At 49.6% G+C, this 19529-nt stretch overlaps 1 protein-coding gene across 4 annotated transcripts in view; it reads left to right on the top strand.

The window, feature by feature from the left end:
* Camk2b (calcium/calmodulin dependent protein kinase II beta) overlaps nt 1-19529 on the top strand; it is an 89826-nt gene that overhangs the window by 21416 nt on the left and 48881 nt on the right. For all 4 annotated transcript variants that reach the window (XM_051164689.1, XM_051164687.1, XM_051164688.1 and 1 more), the window contains exon 2: nt 15824-15918. In XM_051164689.1, coding sequence (XP_051020646.1) covers nt 15824-15918 — 95 coding nt within the window. The remainder of the gene's footprint in view (nt 1-15823; nt 15919-19529) is intronic.

Here is a 19529-nt window from a genome sequence, read left to right as displayed (position 1 = left end):
TGTTTTGTTTTGTTTTGTTTTGTTTGAGAAGGGGTTTCTCTGTGTAATAGCTCTGCTGTCCTGGACTCACTTTATAGACCAGGCTGGTCTCAAACTCACAAAGATCCACCTGCCTCTGCTTCCCAGAGTGCTGGGATTACAGGTGTGCATCACCATGCCTGGCTGCTTTTTCCTCTTTTCTAAATATACGTAGTTTATCATATAAAATTTCCACTGACGTTCACTCTCACTGCATTTGACAATTTTTGATAAGTTCTACTTTTATTTTTTAAATTACAATATCTATTTTTTTCCCCTGAGACAGGGTTTCTTTGTGTAGCCATGGCTGTCCTGGACTCCCTTTGTAGACCAGGCTGGGCTCGGACTCGCAGCGATCTATCTGCCTCTGCCTCCCGACTGCTGGGATTAAAGGCATGCGCCACCACACCCGGTGTTAAATTACAGTATCTTCTAAATTTTTCCTTCAGCCCTTTCCTTTAGAAAACGTGGCATTTAATAACTGTGTATTAGGATTTTCCCAGCTATTTTTCCTGTTTTTCACTCTAGTTTGGTTCCACCATAGCCCAAGAGCATACTTCAATTTCTGTACTCTTACCGCCCAGCATGGGGTCTGTCTCAACGAGCATTTCCTGTGAGTTTAAGAATGGTGGGTAGGGGCTGGAGAGTTGGCTCAGTAGTTAAGAGGACTGCCTGCTCTTCCAAAGGACCGGGGTTCAATTCCCAGCACCTACAGGGCAGCTCACAACTATCTGTAACTCTAAGATCTGACACTCCTACACCAATGCACATAAAACTAAAGTTAAATTAAATATTTAAAAAAAAAGAAGAATGGTGGGTGGATTCCGCTTTGCTGGTCAGATGGTCTGTCTCTAGACCTCCATCATGTTCAGATGAGTAATGGTTCTTGATTTTCTGCCAGCTAGATCTTCCTGTGTGTGTGTGTGTGTGTGTGTGTGTGTGTGTGTGTGTGTGTGTGTGTGTCTGTCTGTCTGTCTCTCTCTGTTTTATCTAATTTCCATATATTATCAATGTACTTACTTATATTGCTACATGACTAGTCAAAACGCCACCTATATTTTATTTTCTACCCTATCTATTCCAAATTTGTAGCCATTTTAAGTCAGAGTTGAGCCATAGTTACTCATGTAATTTTTTCATGTGCTCCAGGTGGAGCACCATAGTCATTTGACAGCAAGTCCCCTTCCCCCTCCTTCCTCCAGGCCCTCCTCACCACTGTCATCCACTTTCTCTCTCTGGGTTTGCCTATTCCAGGCTCCTGTCTTAGGGGAATCCTGCAGCGTTCCTCCTCTGTGACCACCTTGTTTTACTTAGTGAATACCTTGGAGGTGTGTGGATACTGCAGTGTGTTGTCAGCGTTTTCTTCCCTTCTGAGGCTGAGCAATGGTCCCTATGTGGGCGCGTGCTGCCCTTTGCTCCGTCATTCTTCCTTCAATGGGCGTGTGATTGCTTCTGCTTCGGGCAATTGTGAACCACGCGGCTCTGAGTATGGTGCACATGTTTCTGTTTCGGTCCCTGCTCTCAATTCTTTGACTTCGCCTAGACCTGATGGATCATGTGCTGACCCTGCGCTTAACTGTTTTGAAGAGCTGCAGGCTGTCCTGCTATTTCCCGTCCTCGACACTGATGCGAAGGCTCCGAGGCCTCTGCCTGTCCTCCAGAACTTGTGTTCAGTTTTTAAAGCTTTTCGTTTGTTTGTTTTGTAGTGAAAGAGGTCATCCTAATGAATGAGAAGGGACCCGTCGCCATGGCTTTGGTATGACTTCCCTGTGGCTATGAGATGCTGAACGTCCCTGAGGGTCCTCACTGACTATGTGTCTTCTTTGGAGAAATGCCTACCCAAGTTATTTGCTTATTTTTAGAATTGTGCTTTTGGGTTTTGTTGTTGTTGATTCTAGGAATATCCTTTATTTATTTATTTATTTATTTTATGTTGGTTTTTTCGAGACAGGGTTTCTCTGTGTAGCCTGGCAGTCCTGGACTCCTTGTAGACCAGGCTGGCCTTGAACTCACAGCGCTCCGCCTGACTTTGCCTCCCAAGTGCTGGGATTAAAGGTGTGTGCCACCACCACCCAGCAAGGAATATTCTTATTTAGCTCTTACAGGATATGTGAATTGCAAATATGTTCTCCAATATTTTAGATTATCTTTTCATTGTCTTGGTAGTGTTTATGTTCATGTCTCCGTGTGTGTGATTTCAGGAACTCTGCCTCCTACTTGCTACATAAAAAAATAATTTTATTTTTTCCCGACATTCAGTTTATTGTTCTTGTTGCTTGCCCTTTGGTGTTACATCCAAAAGATCATTGCCAAGTCTAATGTCATGAAGATTTCCACCTGTGTTTCATTCTAAGTGTTTCATAAATTGGATCTCTTAGTTTTAGGTATTGGTCCATTTTTAAGCTAATTTTTATTTAAGGTAGATAATAAGGGACCAACTTCAGTCTTTCGCATATAGTTGCTGAGTTTTCCTAGCACCATTTGTTCACAAGATTTTCTGTTCTGTGTTGAATGGTTTTTAACATCCTTCCTGCAAGTTACTGGACCATTTTTCATCTCACTGTTCTGGGTGTCTATTCTTACGCCAGCACCACATTCATTTCCGTTACCTTTGCTTTGTAAGGAGTTCTGGAATCAGAAAATGTGAGTCTTTTAACTTTATTCAGCTTTTCACCCAAAAGATTGTTTTGACTATTTGGTGTCCCTTAGGATTACATATGAATTTAGGGACAGATTTTAGTATTTCTGCGGGCAGGGGAGCTAGTGGAAGTTTGATGAGATAGTATTGCGTCTGTAATAGCTTTGGATAATATCTTGGTCTTTACTCCTAATCTATTTGTGTCTTTACTTTGAAAGTTGGTTTCTTGTAGACAGTATATAGTTGGGTCTTGTTTTATACTGCAGTTTAGAGTGGTTTTTGTTGTTGTTGTTGTTTTTTGTTTTGTTGCTTTTGTTTTTCCATACAGGGTTTCTCTGTGTAGCCCTGGCTATCCTGGACTGCCTGCCTCTGCCTCCCAAGTGCCCAGTTATATAATGTCTTTTAAGTGGCTTATTTAGACTTAATTGACATTGATATCCTTAGGATAATAGCTGTCACATCAACTAATATTTTCTTTCTTTTTTTTTTCTGTTTCTTTTGTCTTCCCTTTTCTGTCTGTTGTGGCCTAAAGGAACATTTTGTGTGCAGAGTTCGTTTCCCTCTCTCCCTCCCTTCTCCTGTTCTAGCGTCCTCATGATAACATCTTCTTCATGATCCTGTAGTTGTCCTAGACTTTGCAGCATGCGTTTACTGTTGCTCCGAGTCCACACTCAACACTGTCTCAATTCTCAGGTCACAAAGTACTACATTACCTTTTGGCCTCTCACTTATCCATTAGCTATAATCACCAAATGCGTTGCTGCTGCTATTGTTAAGGAGAAATAAAGTGCTCTCAAACAAACATGGGTGTGGAACCCTGCTATTAGGGTCAAAGTCTGGTGTTCCTGGATAGCCTCTGAGCTCGGTGTAAAACAATGGACTCCTGTTCTCAGCTAGGTTCCCTCTTCACCGGATCTGGGGAATCCCAAATCCCCTAAGGTTGGTCACATAGGCCTCAGGGAAGATTATAGGCCGGACCCTTTCCTGATAAGAAATCTGTCTAGCAAGCACCTGGGGATTCCTGGAGATACCCACCCTATGCTAAAGAGATGTCTCGGTGTCTTAGTTTTCAACCAGTGACTTTTAACTGTACCTGGAGATGTTCCCCCACCCATAGGATAACTAAGTACTGCTTTCCCCTCTTATGACAGGGCTGCTGTGTTATGTAGATTGATTATTCCCGGTACCCCTAGCCCCAGCGAATCAAACACATTCACCCTGGAAACCCCTCTCACTGCTTCCTCACTCCACTCCTCTGCCATAATTGCTTGAGAGCCGTCATTTATTCTGGGGAAGGAAGGGCTCTCTCTCCTCCCTGGGGAATTTGTGATTAGACCTCCTGGTTGGCAGCCACCCCGCCAAGATTCTGCCGAAGCAAGTGGCTGGCTGTTCCCAGGCTCCCACCTCTGCTTTTCTCCATTTTGGAGATGCAAGTGAGCCTCTGTTACCAGCTGTTCACAAAACAGCTGCTACCCAAGTCAGGCCTGGTCCCAGCTCACCCTTTTCCGCCTCAGAAACTACGCCATTCCATTTCCTGCCCAGCAGCAGTGACAAGCAGAATGACACACATCAGGGAAGTTATTCACTAGTAAACCTGTCTATTAAGAAACATTAATCACTCCTTTAATCCCAGCACTCCGGAGCAGAGGCAGGCAGATCACTATGAGTCCGAGGCCAGCCTGGTCTACAAAGCAAGTCTAAGGCTACACAGAGAAACCCTGTCTCAAACAAAACAAAACCAAAAAAAAAAGAAAAGAAAAAAGAAAAAAAAGAGAGAAAGAGAAAGAAAGAAAAAAGAAAAAAAAAAGGAAAAGAATGAAAGACAGAAAAAAGAAACATTAAGTTCAAGGCCAGCCTGGTCTACAAAGTGAGTCAAAGACAGCCAACCAAGGCTACTCAGAGAAACCCTGTCTCAACCCTCCAACCCCCCCAAAAGCTGCCAGGTGGTGGCGGTGCGCCCCTTTAATCCTAGCACTCAAGGAGGCAGAGACAGGCATATCTCTGTAAGTTTGAGGCCAGCCTGGTCTACAAAGTGAATCCAGGACAGCCATGGCTACACAAAGAAACTCTGTCTTAAAAAGCCAAAAAAAAAAAAAAAAAAAAAAAAGAAAAAAAAAAGAAAAAAAGAAAAAAAAAGAAAAAGAAAAGAAAAAAATTAAAACTTTTCAAAAAAGAAAATGGCACAAGTCAAAAACTTGGATCTACAGGCAAAAGAGAAAGAATAAGTGAAGGTGATATGAAATACGTCATAAATAAGAAAATAAAAATACTATGACCTGATCTGGTGGGTAGTAGTTTATTAAAACAATAGCAGCAACACATTTGGTGATTATAGCCAATGTAGAAATGAGATACAGAGGGAGAGGAGAGGGATAAGAATGCGAGAAAGAAAGGACAGAGCGGGGGAGAAAATGGAATCAGTATATAACAGGCTGAGAAGGAAAGACAAAAAAGGAGAGAGAGAGAGAGAGAGAGAGCAGACAGACAGACAGACAGACAGAGAAAGTGAGAAAGAGAGGAGCAGCTAATGTGAGAGCTAAGAGCCTCTCTCTGCTTCCTATTTTCTGAGCTCTTTAGGTTCATGTGTTTGGAGCCTGCTTTGTCATCATTCCAATATGTCTTCTGTTTTTTTCCCTTTCTTCCCCGTATCACAGGCCCTGGGCACTTTTTCTCTGCGTGTTTCAGTTCTATTGCTTGCTGTTGCTGCTTCTTCTCCAGCTCCCCCGTCCTTTCTTCAGCCCCCCTCCGGCTGTTTCTGGGCTCCTGTAAGGCATCCTTTGTCTCTGTCCGTGTCTTTGATTTGCCACTTTTTAAAATTTATTCTTCCCAGAATTTCCATCTCTCTGGTCCCATCGCCCATCTGCTTCTGCGTGTACTCCAGTCTTCCCATTAGCGCCTTTAACATGTTTCATCATTGTTTCCAGCTCCCAATCTGGCTAGTTCTGGCATCTCCCTGCCACACTGGAGTCCGCTCGCTCTGCATCTCTTTGTCCTTTTGTTTGATTTGAAGTTTGTGGTTAGTTGGGTGACGGACATAATGTAGCAGTTACAACTTTGGTAAAACAGGTGTGGAGACATGGGAATAGCCCATCGCGGAGAGAGAGAGCTCTGTCACTCCGCGCTCGGGCCACAGTGTTCTGGCTGTGACCTTCTGCTTCTTCCTTCCCCTTCCCAGAGGTACAGGATGGCTAAAAGGGGCTGGGGTGAGGTCTGGCCCTAGTTGGCCAGTGTCCTGGGTGGCAGGCTTCATTAAGAGGAACAGAATGCTCAAGAGTTGTTAAAAATGCCTACTTGTCGTCTCCCACTGCCTACAGCCTCAGGGAATGTTCTCTGATTTCCCCGCGGAAGGGCGAGGGTGTGTCGTTGAGGCTGGCCTGCCCACAGGAGCTCCCCCACTAGGTAAGGTCATTCCTACACAGGCCCTGACTCCCAGAGTCTGAGCCGTGATAAAAGTCGTAGTTCAGCAGCAGTTTGCCAGTGACCTTGGCTCTCTGATGGATCTAGGAAGAGTTAACGACTTCTGTTTAACGTGGTCAGCCTTGTGTGTGAAAGAAGAAGGGGACAGCTCCTAAGGTTTTCATGCCAGACTAAGAAATGCCTCAGCTTTGCTTCCCAAATCCGTTCTTTAAACAAACAGCAACAACAAAAACCACAAAGAAACTACATGGAGCTTACCGTATGTTATCCTGGTCTGTCGAGTCAAAGCTGTATTTTTTCTACAGTCTCCTTGATATCTTTGAGTTTGGGGTGATGAGCCTTGATCCTTTTCCCTTGACAGCCCCTGTTCCAAGTGTATGTACTAGCGTAAATGCACCATCCATGTCTGCTGAGCCCCGTCTTCAGGCTCTCTCCTCCACCTGTGTCCAGCTGTGCTGTCACCTGACGGACTCTGTGCTGGGATGGGTGGCCTGCGGGTGGCTGTGTGGGAACCTAAGAAGTCAGCACCCCATGTTACCTTAGGAATTTATTAATATACCTTATGATTCTCAGCTGAGTCATGGCTGGGGTGCCAGGGAGATGAGCAAGCCAGCCTTGTGTGACCTTTTCCCACTGGTATGTGCTTGCTGGTACATTATGGGAGAGGGTTGGGGAAACAGGGAATGGACCTAGATTTGGAAAATTATTCTAGCACTTAAAGAAGAAAAGGATATTGGGCAGCTCTGAGTTGCCTGAGACCACCCCCACCTTACTGTGGAAACGCCAGTTGCCAAGTCAAGGGCAGGTTTCCAGATCATCCTGGGCCTGAGTGGAGGGAGGAGTAAAAGGCCAGGAATTAGGATTCAGTCATGTTGAAAAGTGAAGGACCAGCCTGTTGACCTGTGAGCCCTTCTAAACCAGAGATCGCGTGATCCACAGCCCACAGTGTCCTCCTAGGATCTGCAGACATTGTAGGTCAACCACTGTGCATGCAGGCAGCTGGGCCCCAGAGCTCTATTCCTGCCTCACAGTTGTTCCTTCTTCTGCCAGTCCTTGGCCTGTTGTTGGGACGGGGAGAGTCAGCAGTCAGCGCCTGGTGACTGATGAGCCACCTTATATCCCATGCTTCTGCCCAAGCATGCCCCTCTCAGCTGTCCACCACCCTGGCAGCATCCCTGGATGCCTGTGGCCCAGTTCCCACCTCCTGACCTGTCCCTGTGTGGGAAGTAGACAGGAGCGTCCTGTGTGGGCCTATGACACTAGGGATTTTGGTGGGAACGGAGAGGGTCCAGGAAGAGAGGTAGGGACTCAGGCCCTGTCACGTACCTCAGACAGGGGCCTGAGTATGAGGGGTGCTGGCCAAGAAGAGCTCTCCTGGGAGGGTGAGGACCCCGCCCCCTAAGAGCCTGTTAGACCTCACCTGGCCCCAGAGGGGCCAGACTGAGAAGAATAGCAGCCCGTGAGTCTGAATTTGATCCAGGGTCATCACCACAATAAAGACATCCTTGCACCTGAACTCACCGAGTAACAGTGACAGGATCCCTGTGCACAACCAATGCACACACGTGTGCTTTGCCAGGCAACAGGCCTGGTCACAGGGTGTCCCCTTAGCTTAACGCTCTCCTGTTGAGAATGCAGAGAGAAGATGGGTGCCCTGCTGGAGATTTCTCGGTCTGAGATGTGCTCACGGTGCCTTCAGGGACAGCAGCTGCGGTCCTGGGGTCAGGCCAGGGAATATGGGTGTGTATTTGTGTGTGTCCTGATGTGAGAAAGCATCTGTTTGTTGGGGGCTTCTGTGGGTCACACTGAGCTTCGGGCAGGAGTCAGGGTTCATTCTTAAAATGTCCAGTTGTCTTGGGACCTTTTTCTGAATGAAGATTCCTGAAGTCAGTAGGTTAAGGGAAAGCTGCCTTCCTGCGAGATTTACAGCACTTGCAGCTGTGCTAACAGCCCTGGAAAGTTCTGCATTGAAAAAAAACAAATGTTCCACTTTACACAGAACACACACACACACACACACACACACGGACACGGACACGGACACACAAACAAACACAAAGTAAGTAAAGTGAAAAAATAAAAAATAGAGCTAGGAGACTGGAGAGATAGCTCACCAGTGAAGAGCACTGTCTGCTCTTCCAGAGGTCGTGAGTTCAATTCCCAGCAACCACATGGTGGCTCACAACCATCTATACTGGAATCTGATGCCCTCTTCTGGCCTGCAGGTGCACATGCAGATAGAGCATATCTATAAAATAATTAAATAAAATCTTTAAAAAAAAAAAAAAAAAGAGTTGAGCATGGTAGCGCATGCCTTTAACCCTGCTAATTGCAAGGCAGATCTCTGAATTTGAGACCAGTCTGGTCTACATTACAAATTCCAGGACAGCTGAAGCTACACAAAGAGACCTTGTCTCAAAAATCCAAAAGTATAAATAAATAAATAAATAAATAAATAAATAAATAAATAAATAAAGTAGTTGCATATGTCATTATGTTAGAATGTGGTCATACCAGAGATGTGACTGGCGTTGTCATGGAAAGGGGAAAATTGGTACCACAGATAGACAGAGGACACCATGTGACCACTCAGGCATAGACAGGGGTGATCCATCTGCAGGCCAAGAATCAGATGCGTCAGTGCAGAACAGGGGAGAGCTTCAGGGCCCCTGAAAGACTGTTTCCAGGGTCATAAATTAATGTAAAAACGCCCAGTGATTTGCTTTTGGAAATAAACACTATGGAAATAACCGTGTTGCTCACAGCAGGCCATTTAAGAGATGGCAAATTGGAAGCAACCCCTCAGTTGCCAGAAGAGAAGTGCTTGGCTGTCAAATGAGAGAAACTCCCCACAGCTCAAGGAGGGGCTCTTGTCAAAGTGCGGGCACTGGGTGTGCAGCAATATTGCATGAAAGAGGCAAAAATCCAAGGAAAGACTTGCTGAGAAAGCCGTGTTTGGTGCTTGGAGACCACTTGGAACTTGGGTGCATGCGGACGGAATTCGGCGCTGGCCAGATGTTTGTCCCCAGAAGGGCTACCTCAAGCCCAGTGCTCAGAATCCACGATGTCTGGACGCTGGGCAGGGCTGGACAGACAGCCCGGAAGCTTAGCTTGCCCTCCGGCCTGTGGTACTGGACAGCAAGCACTTCTCTGCGAGGGGCTTTGCTTCTGTCTAGAATGATACACCTCAGGTGTGCTCTCCTCACGGCTCTCACCGCAGGGCCAGCAGAGTATTCGAGGTCCACTGCTGCAGGTCATTCGCGGGGTGTCCTCACACCAAAGCAATGCTCACTGCTCAGACTGCGCTGTTGAAGAGGTGTCCAGCGTGAGGCACGTGAAATAGTGCTGGAGACAGGGAGCCGCGGAAAAGGAGACAAGCCACTCTTGTGCAGCAAGGAGCCGTGCCGGTTAGGAAGGCCTCTGTGACTCCAGTGTGTTCCTAATGGCTGTGGTTACACTGTTGCAAACATTATAATCCTAGTGGTGAGAATGCAAAAACAACTCCTGATGGTGTCAGGTGGCTAGGCCGGCCCTGTTCTTGAATTGCTGCGTAGAAGTTGAACAGCAAATTAGAGAAACTTCTTGCAGTAACATCAACACTTTGTTCCAAGCAGAGGTTAGTGTTTCCAGCAACTTGCTTAGGTCAGTGTTAAAACAGGAAAGGGCTAGGCATGTTGATGTGAGTCTGTAGTCTTGGTTCAGAGTCAGCCTGGAAAACCTCAACTTAGATTAGGATAAATGGATGGATGGATGGATGAATGGATGGACAGATAGGTAGATAGATGATTTTTTAAATCTTCCTCTTCACTTTTAAGAACTTATAATCAGAGGGAGAAAAGTATTTCGTTCAGGTCAGCACATAAATAGCAATTTAAGAATAAACTATGATGGTCCTCAGTGTGCCCCTGACGACTTATACCTACCCACTGGTCTGTCTTTAACTCCTGCTCTATCAGTAGAGCCTGACTGGACCTGACCAGGTCAAAAGATTAGACGACAAATGGTCTGAGGGGGTTTCAAAGCAGGAACTACAACCCTTGCCAGCTCAACTTATTCAGAAAGTTCTGCTGGGGTGGATCTGGTGGGGAGGCCCTGCTGAGGAGGACCCCCTGTGGAGCTCTGCTTGGGTGGGTCTGCTGAAGGGTCTGATGGACTGGACCTGTTAGGAGGATCTTCTGGGGGGGGGGCACGTCTGGGAGTACGGTGCTTGTTCCTGGGGCATATGCCTGACCTACATGGGCCCTTAGTCAAGGGAGCTGACTGGGAAACATCCACTCATAAATGGCCACAAGGCTTGGGGTTTCGGTTTTTTCCTCAGGGCTCCTGGGCATCTTTCTCCCTGAAACACAGGAGCCCCTGTGGATGGCAAAGTCAGTCCCCAACTCAGCTCTGGGCTGCCATTGTAGCTGGCTTCTGGGAGCAAGTGAAATGCACTGTACTTCGTTGTCAGGCAACCAAAGGCGTTTGTGGGAGAGGGCCAAAGTCCTGGTGGCAGGTGTACTTATGCAAATAATTAGCTTCCTCCCAGGCTAGCAGAGGCCCAAGACAGAGGCAGGAAAGCCCAGGGTGGCAGGAAGAAGCCATAAGGTATGGTGTGGTGCAGAGAAAGGAGTCGGGGGAATGTTCACTAAGGGGAGAAGATCCAAACCTTGAGGGGAGGCTAACAACACCCCTTTAACTCAGCCATCCCGAGGGCAGTCTGCAGTGACTCTGAGGCCTGTTGTGGGGGTTACAGGGGTCTGGTTCCCCATCTATACCATCCTGGATGCAGAATCATGTACTTAGTGCTTGCTGGGCAATGCTGACTTCTGCATAAGAGCAACTCCTCTCACCCAGACACCGTCTACAAGAAAATGAACAGCCATTGTTCCCTTTGTCATCTGAAGTCCCCAGAGGGCATCTGAGCAGAGTCTGACAGAGGATAGCATTACCAGGGTCTTAACCAGACTCCGAGAACTGGGGACCATAGTAACTCAGTCTTTGCCAGAATGAAAGTGACTTGGCCCTCCCCCACGGGAATCTTGACCAGAGTCAGTAACTACTGACCTGAGACTACTGGTCTACCACCTCCTCCATGGACATCGGTTTCAGTCCTACAGTAGCTATGATGAGGCAGCAGAGGGCATCCTGGACAGCAGGAGAGGGCTAAGGTGCAACTAGCAAGGTCTGGAATAGGACAGAGAGGGCCCTAGAGGAGCATGGGAAGGGAGTTCTGATGTAGTTCATGGGAGCCACAGATAATTAGCAATGGGCTTGCAGGCTCCTGGTGTTGGCTGGCTTGGCAGCATTGCAGAGCCAGGGCCTTTGGGAACGTTGAAGCCATATGCTGCCTGTGAAGGGCAGCAAAGCTGGGGATAGGAGGTGGCCAGACTGTCATGGGCTAGGGATTGCCAAGCTATGGAGAAGTTAGAGGCAGATGTGTTTCCTGAAGACTGAGCACCTTCTGACACTTCCTGTCATCGTCTGTGGTCATCTGACAGGACTGGTTCTTTTCCCTTGGAACCTTTCCCCAGAACTCGTGGAGGAGGCTGTGCCCCAGTGATGAGGCACGTGTGGAGAGCAGATGACTGGGGCTGCCCGGCTTCAGGGCTGTGATCCTGCATGGAATTAACTCTTCCCCTTTTCTCTCAGGACCTGTTTTCAGGTACTGTTGATCCTGTTGTAAATGAGGCAATGTTTGGAGCCTTCAAGTGAGTCAGGGCTCAGAGAATATTTTCTTGTTTTAATTAGCTTTATTTGATTTTAAAAGCCCTGTAACGTGCCGTGCCTGGTGCCCTGGGGCCTTGTGATCTGAACAAGTTATTATTCAAATCACTTTCTACTCAGTTCTGAAGCAGGCAGCCCACACCAGGTGTCTCACATGTGACCTTGGTGTTGAGACAAAGTCCGTGCCAGTGTCTAGCAGGAGTGTCAACCGGAAGCCCAGTGTATCCAGCCCCCTCTGGACCTTTTTCTGCCCGTGGATTCATTTCAGCCCCTATTGCCATGGGTGGATGGCCTGGTTTGAGAGCTAGTAGTGTTTTTCAAGGTGAGCACTGCCACTGCCCAGCCGGCCTGCCTGTGCCTCTGTGGCCCGGGCTCAGTGCCTTGGGGTTACCTCGTCAGTCCTTGAACAGGACTCCTCACCATCATAGCCACCCGCCTCCCAGACTACCACACGTATGGAGAAGCAGCTATAGAACCACCCTCTCCTTCCCCAGTGACTGCCACTTCCTAGGTGACACTGTCATAGGAATGCCCCTGCAAGTGGCCACACACGTTTAGCATACAAGCAAGGCGGGACCGTGACACCTTGGGCATCTTCAGGATGAGGCTTCAAGCCTACCTATGTGTCTGCCCCCCATCCCCCACCTCTGCTCATTCTGAGTCTGACCATGAAAGCTTAATGTTGTTAGGTGGCCCCCCCCTTTTCTAGGCCATTCCATAGGCACCTGAGCGAACCCCTCTTTTGTGATGAGCCATTGCAGGTTCCTCCTACTTCCTGCCATTCTCCTGAAGCCACACCCACTCTGCTGGGCTGGACCAGCGCCAAGGGCTGGCAGCTCTAGCATCCATAGCCAGCCCGTGACACTTCCATGTCAGACTGAGGGCTGGGCCTAGCTCCGGAATTCAGGGTGGGCAAACTGAGGCCTGCCTGCAGTCGTAGTGGAGAAGGGCAGAGTGGGCAGATAAATGGTCACAATAAAGTGGAGAAATGAATCCGAGCTACTCAAGATGAGAAGCAGAAAGATCCAAAGTCTGAGGACTCTGGAAAAAACTAAGTTGGGAGGGGCATGTGTTGGGATAATCCGGGAGGAGTTGGAAGAGAGGAGTCGGGTGGCTATGATAAAAATGCATTGTGTACATCTATAAAGTACTGAAAAGAGATAAATTAAAACATTATGAATTAAATTTTTTTCTTTCCAATTTTTAAAAATGGAGACATAAAAACATAAAATAATGGTAGTTCTTGTTTTAAAAAATGTTCAAGGCCTGCTTGGGCAACTTGCTGTCTTTAGAAAGGTAAGAACGGGGTCTAGATGGCAGCGTGCTTGCCTGGTTTGAAGGAAGTCCTAGGTCTGGTACTACAGACTATGGGGGTCAGGTGGGGTCAGGGAAGCTAACAACCTGGAGAAATTCTTATGAGGTCCTGGGAAGGAACAACACTTAGAGGAGACTGAGTTGTTTGACTTGGGTCTTGAATGATACATCTGAGTTAGCCCGAGGCAGGCACAGGGTCCCGGTCTAGACCAAGAATCTCTGCCCATGTTGTTTCTCAATAATTATAAATTTGAGAGACAGGTGCTGTGTGGAAACAGGTGCTGGAAAGACAGCAATGACATTGGCTCCTTGCTCTTGAGGACGTCCAAGGCATTAGGGGACCCCCAGGCCCTGGCTGTGTGATACATGCTAAACATGTCTGTAGCTGCTTACAGGGGCATTCCTGTGACAGTGGCACCTGGCAAGTGGCAGAATCACTGGGGAAGGAGAGGATGACTTTGCAGCTGCTTCCCCATGCCTGCAGTAGTCTGGGGGATGGCTGTGATGGCGATGAGCCCTTTTCAGGGCTGGCTTCAAAGAGATGGAAAAAGTGGCACTGAGGCTCTGAGCACGGGCACAGTGGTCATCCAAGGTCAGCCTTCCTACCCTCAGCACGCAGCAGCCACCTTCTCCCTACAGGAGATCTGCTTTGCTAGGATGGGAGTCTTGCTTGTGGTTGACGCCAAGAAGGGGCCAAGCAGTAGGACTGTTGCCTGGTCCTCCTGAGGACTTGCTGGCTGCCTGGCTGTGCCTGCGCCTCTCTGCCTTACAGCGTCGTCCCTGCTTTGTCCCTCTGGCAGCCACCCAGGCCTGGCTTCTTCCACCCCTGCTAGGTGCCCAGCCCAAATCTAAGCTGACAGCATAGAGCCTTCTGCAGAGAAAAAGAGGAGGGCGCATCCGGACTCGGGAGGAAGCCGCTGAGCAGCCTGTAGACTGTCCACCTGCCACAGACTCTTGATGATATTGTGTGTGGGTGGGCTTCCCGCTGGGGGAGAACTGTGGGTCACAGACACTCGTGTCCTTCCCTGGGTCTCGTTGGTAGCTGGGAGCCTACTCTGCTGATAAGAGAGTATGGGGGGGGGGCCTCTGTCCTGCTTTGTATATGGACTCTCCAACTGAGAAAGGGTCTGACATCTCAGAGCTGCACGGCAGCTTGGCCTTCTGTGAGGCCTTGCCCCTGGCAATGCAAAGCTTAGACTTTCCACTCCCTTCAGGAGCTGGCCTGGACCTCACAGAGGATGCACAGCTGGGATGCAGGGTACACAGTCGGGCTGCAGGCACTGTGCACTCTAGGCTTGTGTGACACTGATGGCAACTCAGGCACCAAGCAAAGGCAAGGCGAGGGTGCACAACAAAACAAGGCTGGCTGGAACAGAGCCAGACTATTTACATGGGGAAACTGAGGCTCATAGTGGTACATCAGTCTGTGTAACCAGGAAGTGACAGACATGAGGAAGCCTGCCCAGACACAGTGGCTGTGAAAGACAGTAGCAGGGCAGGGAATGGTTCAGAGGCTGAGTACTTCCCTACAGTGCACAGGGCTCTGGGCTCCGTCTAACATGGCTAAAAACAAAACGAAAGAAGAAAACGGGGAGAGGCGGTGGGGGGATGGGGGGGGGTGGAAACCACACCAATAACTCTTTCTTTACATTTTCCTTACAAAGGGATATTTTGAGTCTGTAACTCACGCATAAGTGGAAAAATGGAACAAGAAGCTACAGATTAAACGCATGCCACGCTTGCCACCCCCGCCCCTGAGCAGCCCTGACCCTGTCCATAGGGTCACAGCAGCTGGCCCACGGTGGCCAGCTTGGGTGGGACTGAGCTCAGTGGCTATGGAGTGTAACTGCTGGCCATAATGGCATGAGCCATTCAGCCAATCAGATGGAAGGCAGTTATTTACTTTTTCCTAGGAAAGTGAGATATATATATATCTCAAAGGTTCATTTCAAAATACTGTACCAAAAAGAAACAATGATGGTCACTATCTGAGCTGTGGTGATCTGAGCAAAGTACTTTAGGGGTACAGAGACAGATGTGAGGGGCCAGACCAGGAAGTGTTTAGCCTGGTTTAGCCTTTTCTCCCCTTGGTTCTGGCTTCTGTGGGCCAGCTTTATGGGCAGCTTTCAGAGTCCCTCCTGCTGCTGCTGTCATCTTATGTCACCCCCATGGGTGTGTACTCTCTTACTGTGACCCATCCTGGACCTCTGTGGCCCCATCTGTGATACAGGGACCGTGCTGTACTCCCAGGGAGTCCTTGCCTCTGGTTTGGCAGTTAGGCAATGTAATGTTTCTCTCCATAAGACCTCCCCTGAGTCCCTGTGTCTGGCATCACCGATTTCCAGTACGCCTACCCTCCAGCCTGGCCTTGCCCCTTGGAAGGACATGCGGGGTGCTATGAACTTGAAGGTGACTTTCATTCCAACTGACCGATGGATCAGGACCTAGTGTTATAAAGGCATTGAGTGGGGACCCTCTCAAGACATGCCTAGTACGGCTCTCCACAGAGTCACCACAGGAGTATTTGTCTGGCCCTGTCCTGCTGGTGCCAAGTAGGGTGGCCAGGAACTGTGTGGGAGGGGCATAGACTTCCTTTGACCACTGGCCACGTGCCCAAGGCTTGGCAGTGGCAAGGTTCTACAAGTCTTTGGAGTTTAATTGGTTCTCTTTCTTTCTCTCTTTCTTTCTTTCTTTCCCCCGTGTCTGTCTTCTGCCCTGTGTCCTTTCCAGGGGGGCTTTCTCTGTGGTCCGACGCTGCGTCAAGCTCTGTACCGGCCACGAGTATGCAGCCAAGATCATTAATACCAAGAAGCTGTCTGCCAGAGGTAGGACCCGGCAGGGGTTTGGGGTGGGGGCTGTCTCAGCCTATTGGGACTGTGGTGAGGACACCAGGAAAGCCAAGGCCTTCAAGATGCCTCGGTCTGGCTGGACCTGGGAGTCATTTACCCTCAGACCTACCACAACGTTCACTCTCCGATTTGGGGGCTGCCATATGTGGCCTCTTTCCCAAGCCTGCTGAGTCCCCGTCCCAGATCTGAAGAGAGAGGTTCTCATGATGGTGAGGCACTGAGGGGACAAGGTGATGTTTCCCTAAAAACTATGGGCAAGGAAGAGCGGTGACTCCAAGCTGTGGGTGGGTGATAGCAAGGCTGCTGCTAATGGGGTCACCTAGGCTCACCTGGGGTATCCCAGATGGGCCCTTAACTGAGTTTTCTGCCCCAGGGAGGCTTCTTCAGGCTTGCAGGTGTGCAAAGAAGGCTCTTACATGGTGCTGGCTGGGCAGGGCACCCAGACAGACAGAACCAGGGCCTGCATGGGAGCAGGGCACATCATTTCAGTCAGGCTGGTTATCAGAAGCCACTTTCTTGTGACTTCCTGGGTATGGGGTAGAAGTAAGTGGAGGGGGCGGGGGTTATAGAACTGTGTAGGGACCTGGACAGAGTTCCCGAGTAGGGTGGGCTGGAGGCTTGATGAGGCCTTGGGGGTAGCAAGTGGGTGGCTGCCAGTGTGAGAGGGCACTGCCACGTCACCCCTCTCTTCCCACATCCTTCCTCCTCCTCCTCCTCCCATCCTCAGACATGGCAGCCTGAGTGAACTTCCAGACTAAAATCTGAGCCAATTGGGGGCCAAGGAGCCCTGCTCTCCCTCGTCCTGACTGGGAGATATTTTGGGGGCTGAGTTAGGACAGGAGTGAGGCCTCATCCAGCGGGCGTGCTGAGGGTGTGAACCGCTTCCCTGACTGCAGGGGCTACAGTCTGACAACCCACGGGCCACCTGGCTGACCCCCACCCCTACAGTTTATCAACATATGCGTAAGCATGCCTGAGCACCTGCTGTATACCAGACCATCAGGCTCTCAGATGTTCCTTCCTGGAAGCATTCTCTGAGCCTGAGATGGTGATCTTTAGGGCCCCGGGACACTTCCATGCCAGATGTTATGTTCACCCCCATCACCGAGTAATACCTGGGGTTTGTTAGTCTCCATGTTGGATCCCCAGCCCCAAAGAGCCAGGGAAGGCAATAATATGCAGAAGCCTTGCATGAGCAGGGAACAAGGTGGGGCATGGGGGTGAGGGGCAAGTGGAGGGAGATGTTTTGGGTGGGAGAGGCTTGGGTGAGATTCTTCATTGGCTAGACACTGGTCTCCTGCTGTCACTGGGCCGTCTGTCCCTCCATCCTGCCCTTGTCCTGAGCTGTGATTCAGGATCTGGGGCTATGAGCTTGCTTCTTCTCTGACAAGACCCAGGACTAGTGTGGAGCCCTCCATGGTCAGAGTGAGCCCACGGCCAGTGCAAGGTCAGTTCCTGTGGGTCTCCAGGCGATATCCCTGAAGCCCGCACACTTCCTCCTGTGAGAGGGCACAAAGGAAAGGAGGCTCGTGATTCGAAGCACATTAGATGTGTGTGTGTGTGTATGTGTGTGTGCGCGCGCACATGTATGTCTCAGTGTTCCTGTGTGGTATGAATGTGTCTGTGTTTGTCTGCATGGGTCACGCTGATGGTGACAATGTTGGAGTTAACTCCCACAGATGGCTTGCTATGGGCATTGTGTTAAAACTCAGGTTAGCTTCTGGGTTCCCTGCCACAGTCAGTATTGGTTTGCACACAGGTGTGAGATGTTCTTGGCATCATAGGGCAGGTGGAACACAGGTCTCATGTACCCAGGAGGTGTCTGAGCACCTTTTGTGTCAGCACCACTTCCTGGGTGCTGTCACCATCCCTGGACCTCTCCAGCTTTTGCCACACTGGTGTTTTATCCCACCTGTCTCTTTTGCCGTCACAGGGGCCTCTTGGTACTTAGGGGAGCTTCTCGGTGTTGTGTGCTGTTCTTTTGAACAAAGACTGTTCTTTTTCCAGCTCTGTGCTAGCTCCTGGCCATGCTAGCAGACCCGCTGGAAACCTGGCCAAGCCAGCTGCTCAGTAGAAGCTGTATGCATTACGTTCACCAGCTCATGCTGCTTTCTCAGTCAACTGAATTGTTGGAAACCCCATCCCATCCACACGCATTCACTCAAGCAACTAGAATCTGCAGTGCTTCAAGTTTCCGATTGCCTCTCCACCCACCACCGAGAGGTAGTGGCCACTCCTCAGCCCTCCTTGGTCCTCATGGGGGCCCTCAGAAGCCCTGCTGACCTTGGCCCCATCCCACAGAGGTGCATATGTAAGGCCCAAGCCCCAGCTGGGCTGGTGGACCTCTGCAGGCTGTATGACCGGCCTCACTGGGCTCATTTCTTCACAGTTGGAGAATTTGTGCCACTTCCCCACTGCCCGTAGCTTAGCCCTGTGCGCCCCGCCCCTTTTTGAGGTCACCTTGTCCCTGCCATTTTTTTCTGGCCCCCTTTCACTTTTAATCTTACCTGCAGGCCAATATAAGACCCAGATATGTTTAGACAGACCCTCACTTTTCCTACAGATCCACCCCCACATGTGGGGGTGGGGGGGGCTGGGAAGGAGTTTCCGGGAGGTCAGAAAAAGTCACTCCAAAAGTTGCCTGGGTGTTGTGAGGTAAATAGAAGTTTGTAAGGCTCGAGCAAGAAAACTGTCTGGGTATTTTTCCATAGCATTTGGCAGCCTCCGTGGAATTAATCACACACCCCCATTTATATAATCAAACCCCTCATTTATATCCTCAAAGTGTTTCACAGGTTGGGGGGCGCGAATTGAAGGGAGAGGAAATCTGAACCCCTAAGGTATGGTCTGTGTTTTTTTCTCCTGACTCGGCCCTTGCTTCTTCCTGACCAGGGGTACCCAGGACCCCTTTAATCACCAGGCTGCTGTAATGTGTTGACTGGTGAGTTGGGGCCTGGGAGGGAGAAAGCCTTATCACAGACCCTGCTCCCTGCCCACAGCCCACATCCCATGCCGGCTGGGCTGCATGGTGGGTGGTGGACCAGCAGCGAAGAGTGGGTCTGAAATTATGAACATCAGCAACACTTCCCTCCCCCCCTCCCACCACCCCACCACCACCCCCCGCCCGCCATCACCTTCTTCCCGTTATTCTTTGTCTAGGGACATTCTGCTGTGGTCGGCTCTCAGGAGGGCAAGCTGACCCTGGCTACTTTGTTCCACTGAGGGTCTCCCCCACTGCCCAGCCCTGGCTTTTCTTGAGCTCCCCACCATCACCCTATGATGAACTTTTTAATATAGAAATTTCAAATATTTTCAAACACCAGCTCTTGGCTGGGTCTTGCCTGTCTGTGCCCCCAAACTGCAGACTGCTTACCATCCTGCCGTAGTGTCTCGGTTGTGTCCATAGCACATACACCCAGCTGAAATTCCTTGGCCCCAGGATCTCAGCCAATGGGGGGGGGGGGGGCGGGGTCCAGCAAGGAATCTGACCCTGCTGACCTTGGATCAAACCTGAGTCTGATGAGAAGCCAGAGTGGGCCTTGCCTTGACTGCTATGGGCTTTGCCTCTGTTTCCCTCTGTGTCCATA

The sequence above is a fragment of the Acomys russatus genome, chromosome 22 (assembly GCF_903995435.1).
Source record: "Acomys russatus chromosome 22, mAcoRus1.1, whole genome shotgun sequence".
NCBI classification, from domain to species: Eukaryota; Metazoa; Chordata; class Mammalia; order Rodentia; family Muridae; genus Acomys; species Acomys russatus.
Note: the sequence above shows the minus strand (reverse complement) of the source record. Positions and strands in the feature narration are given on the sequence as shown.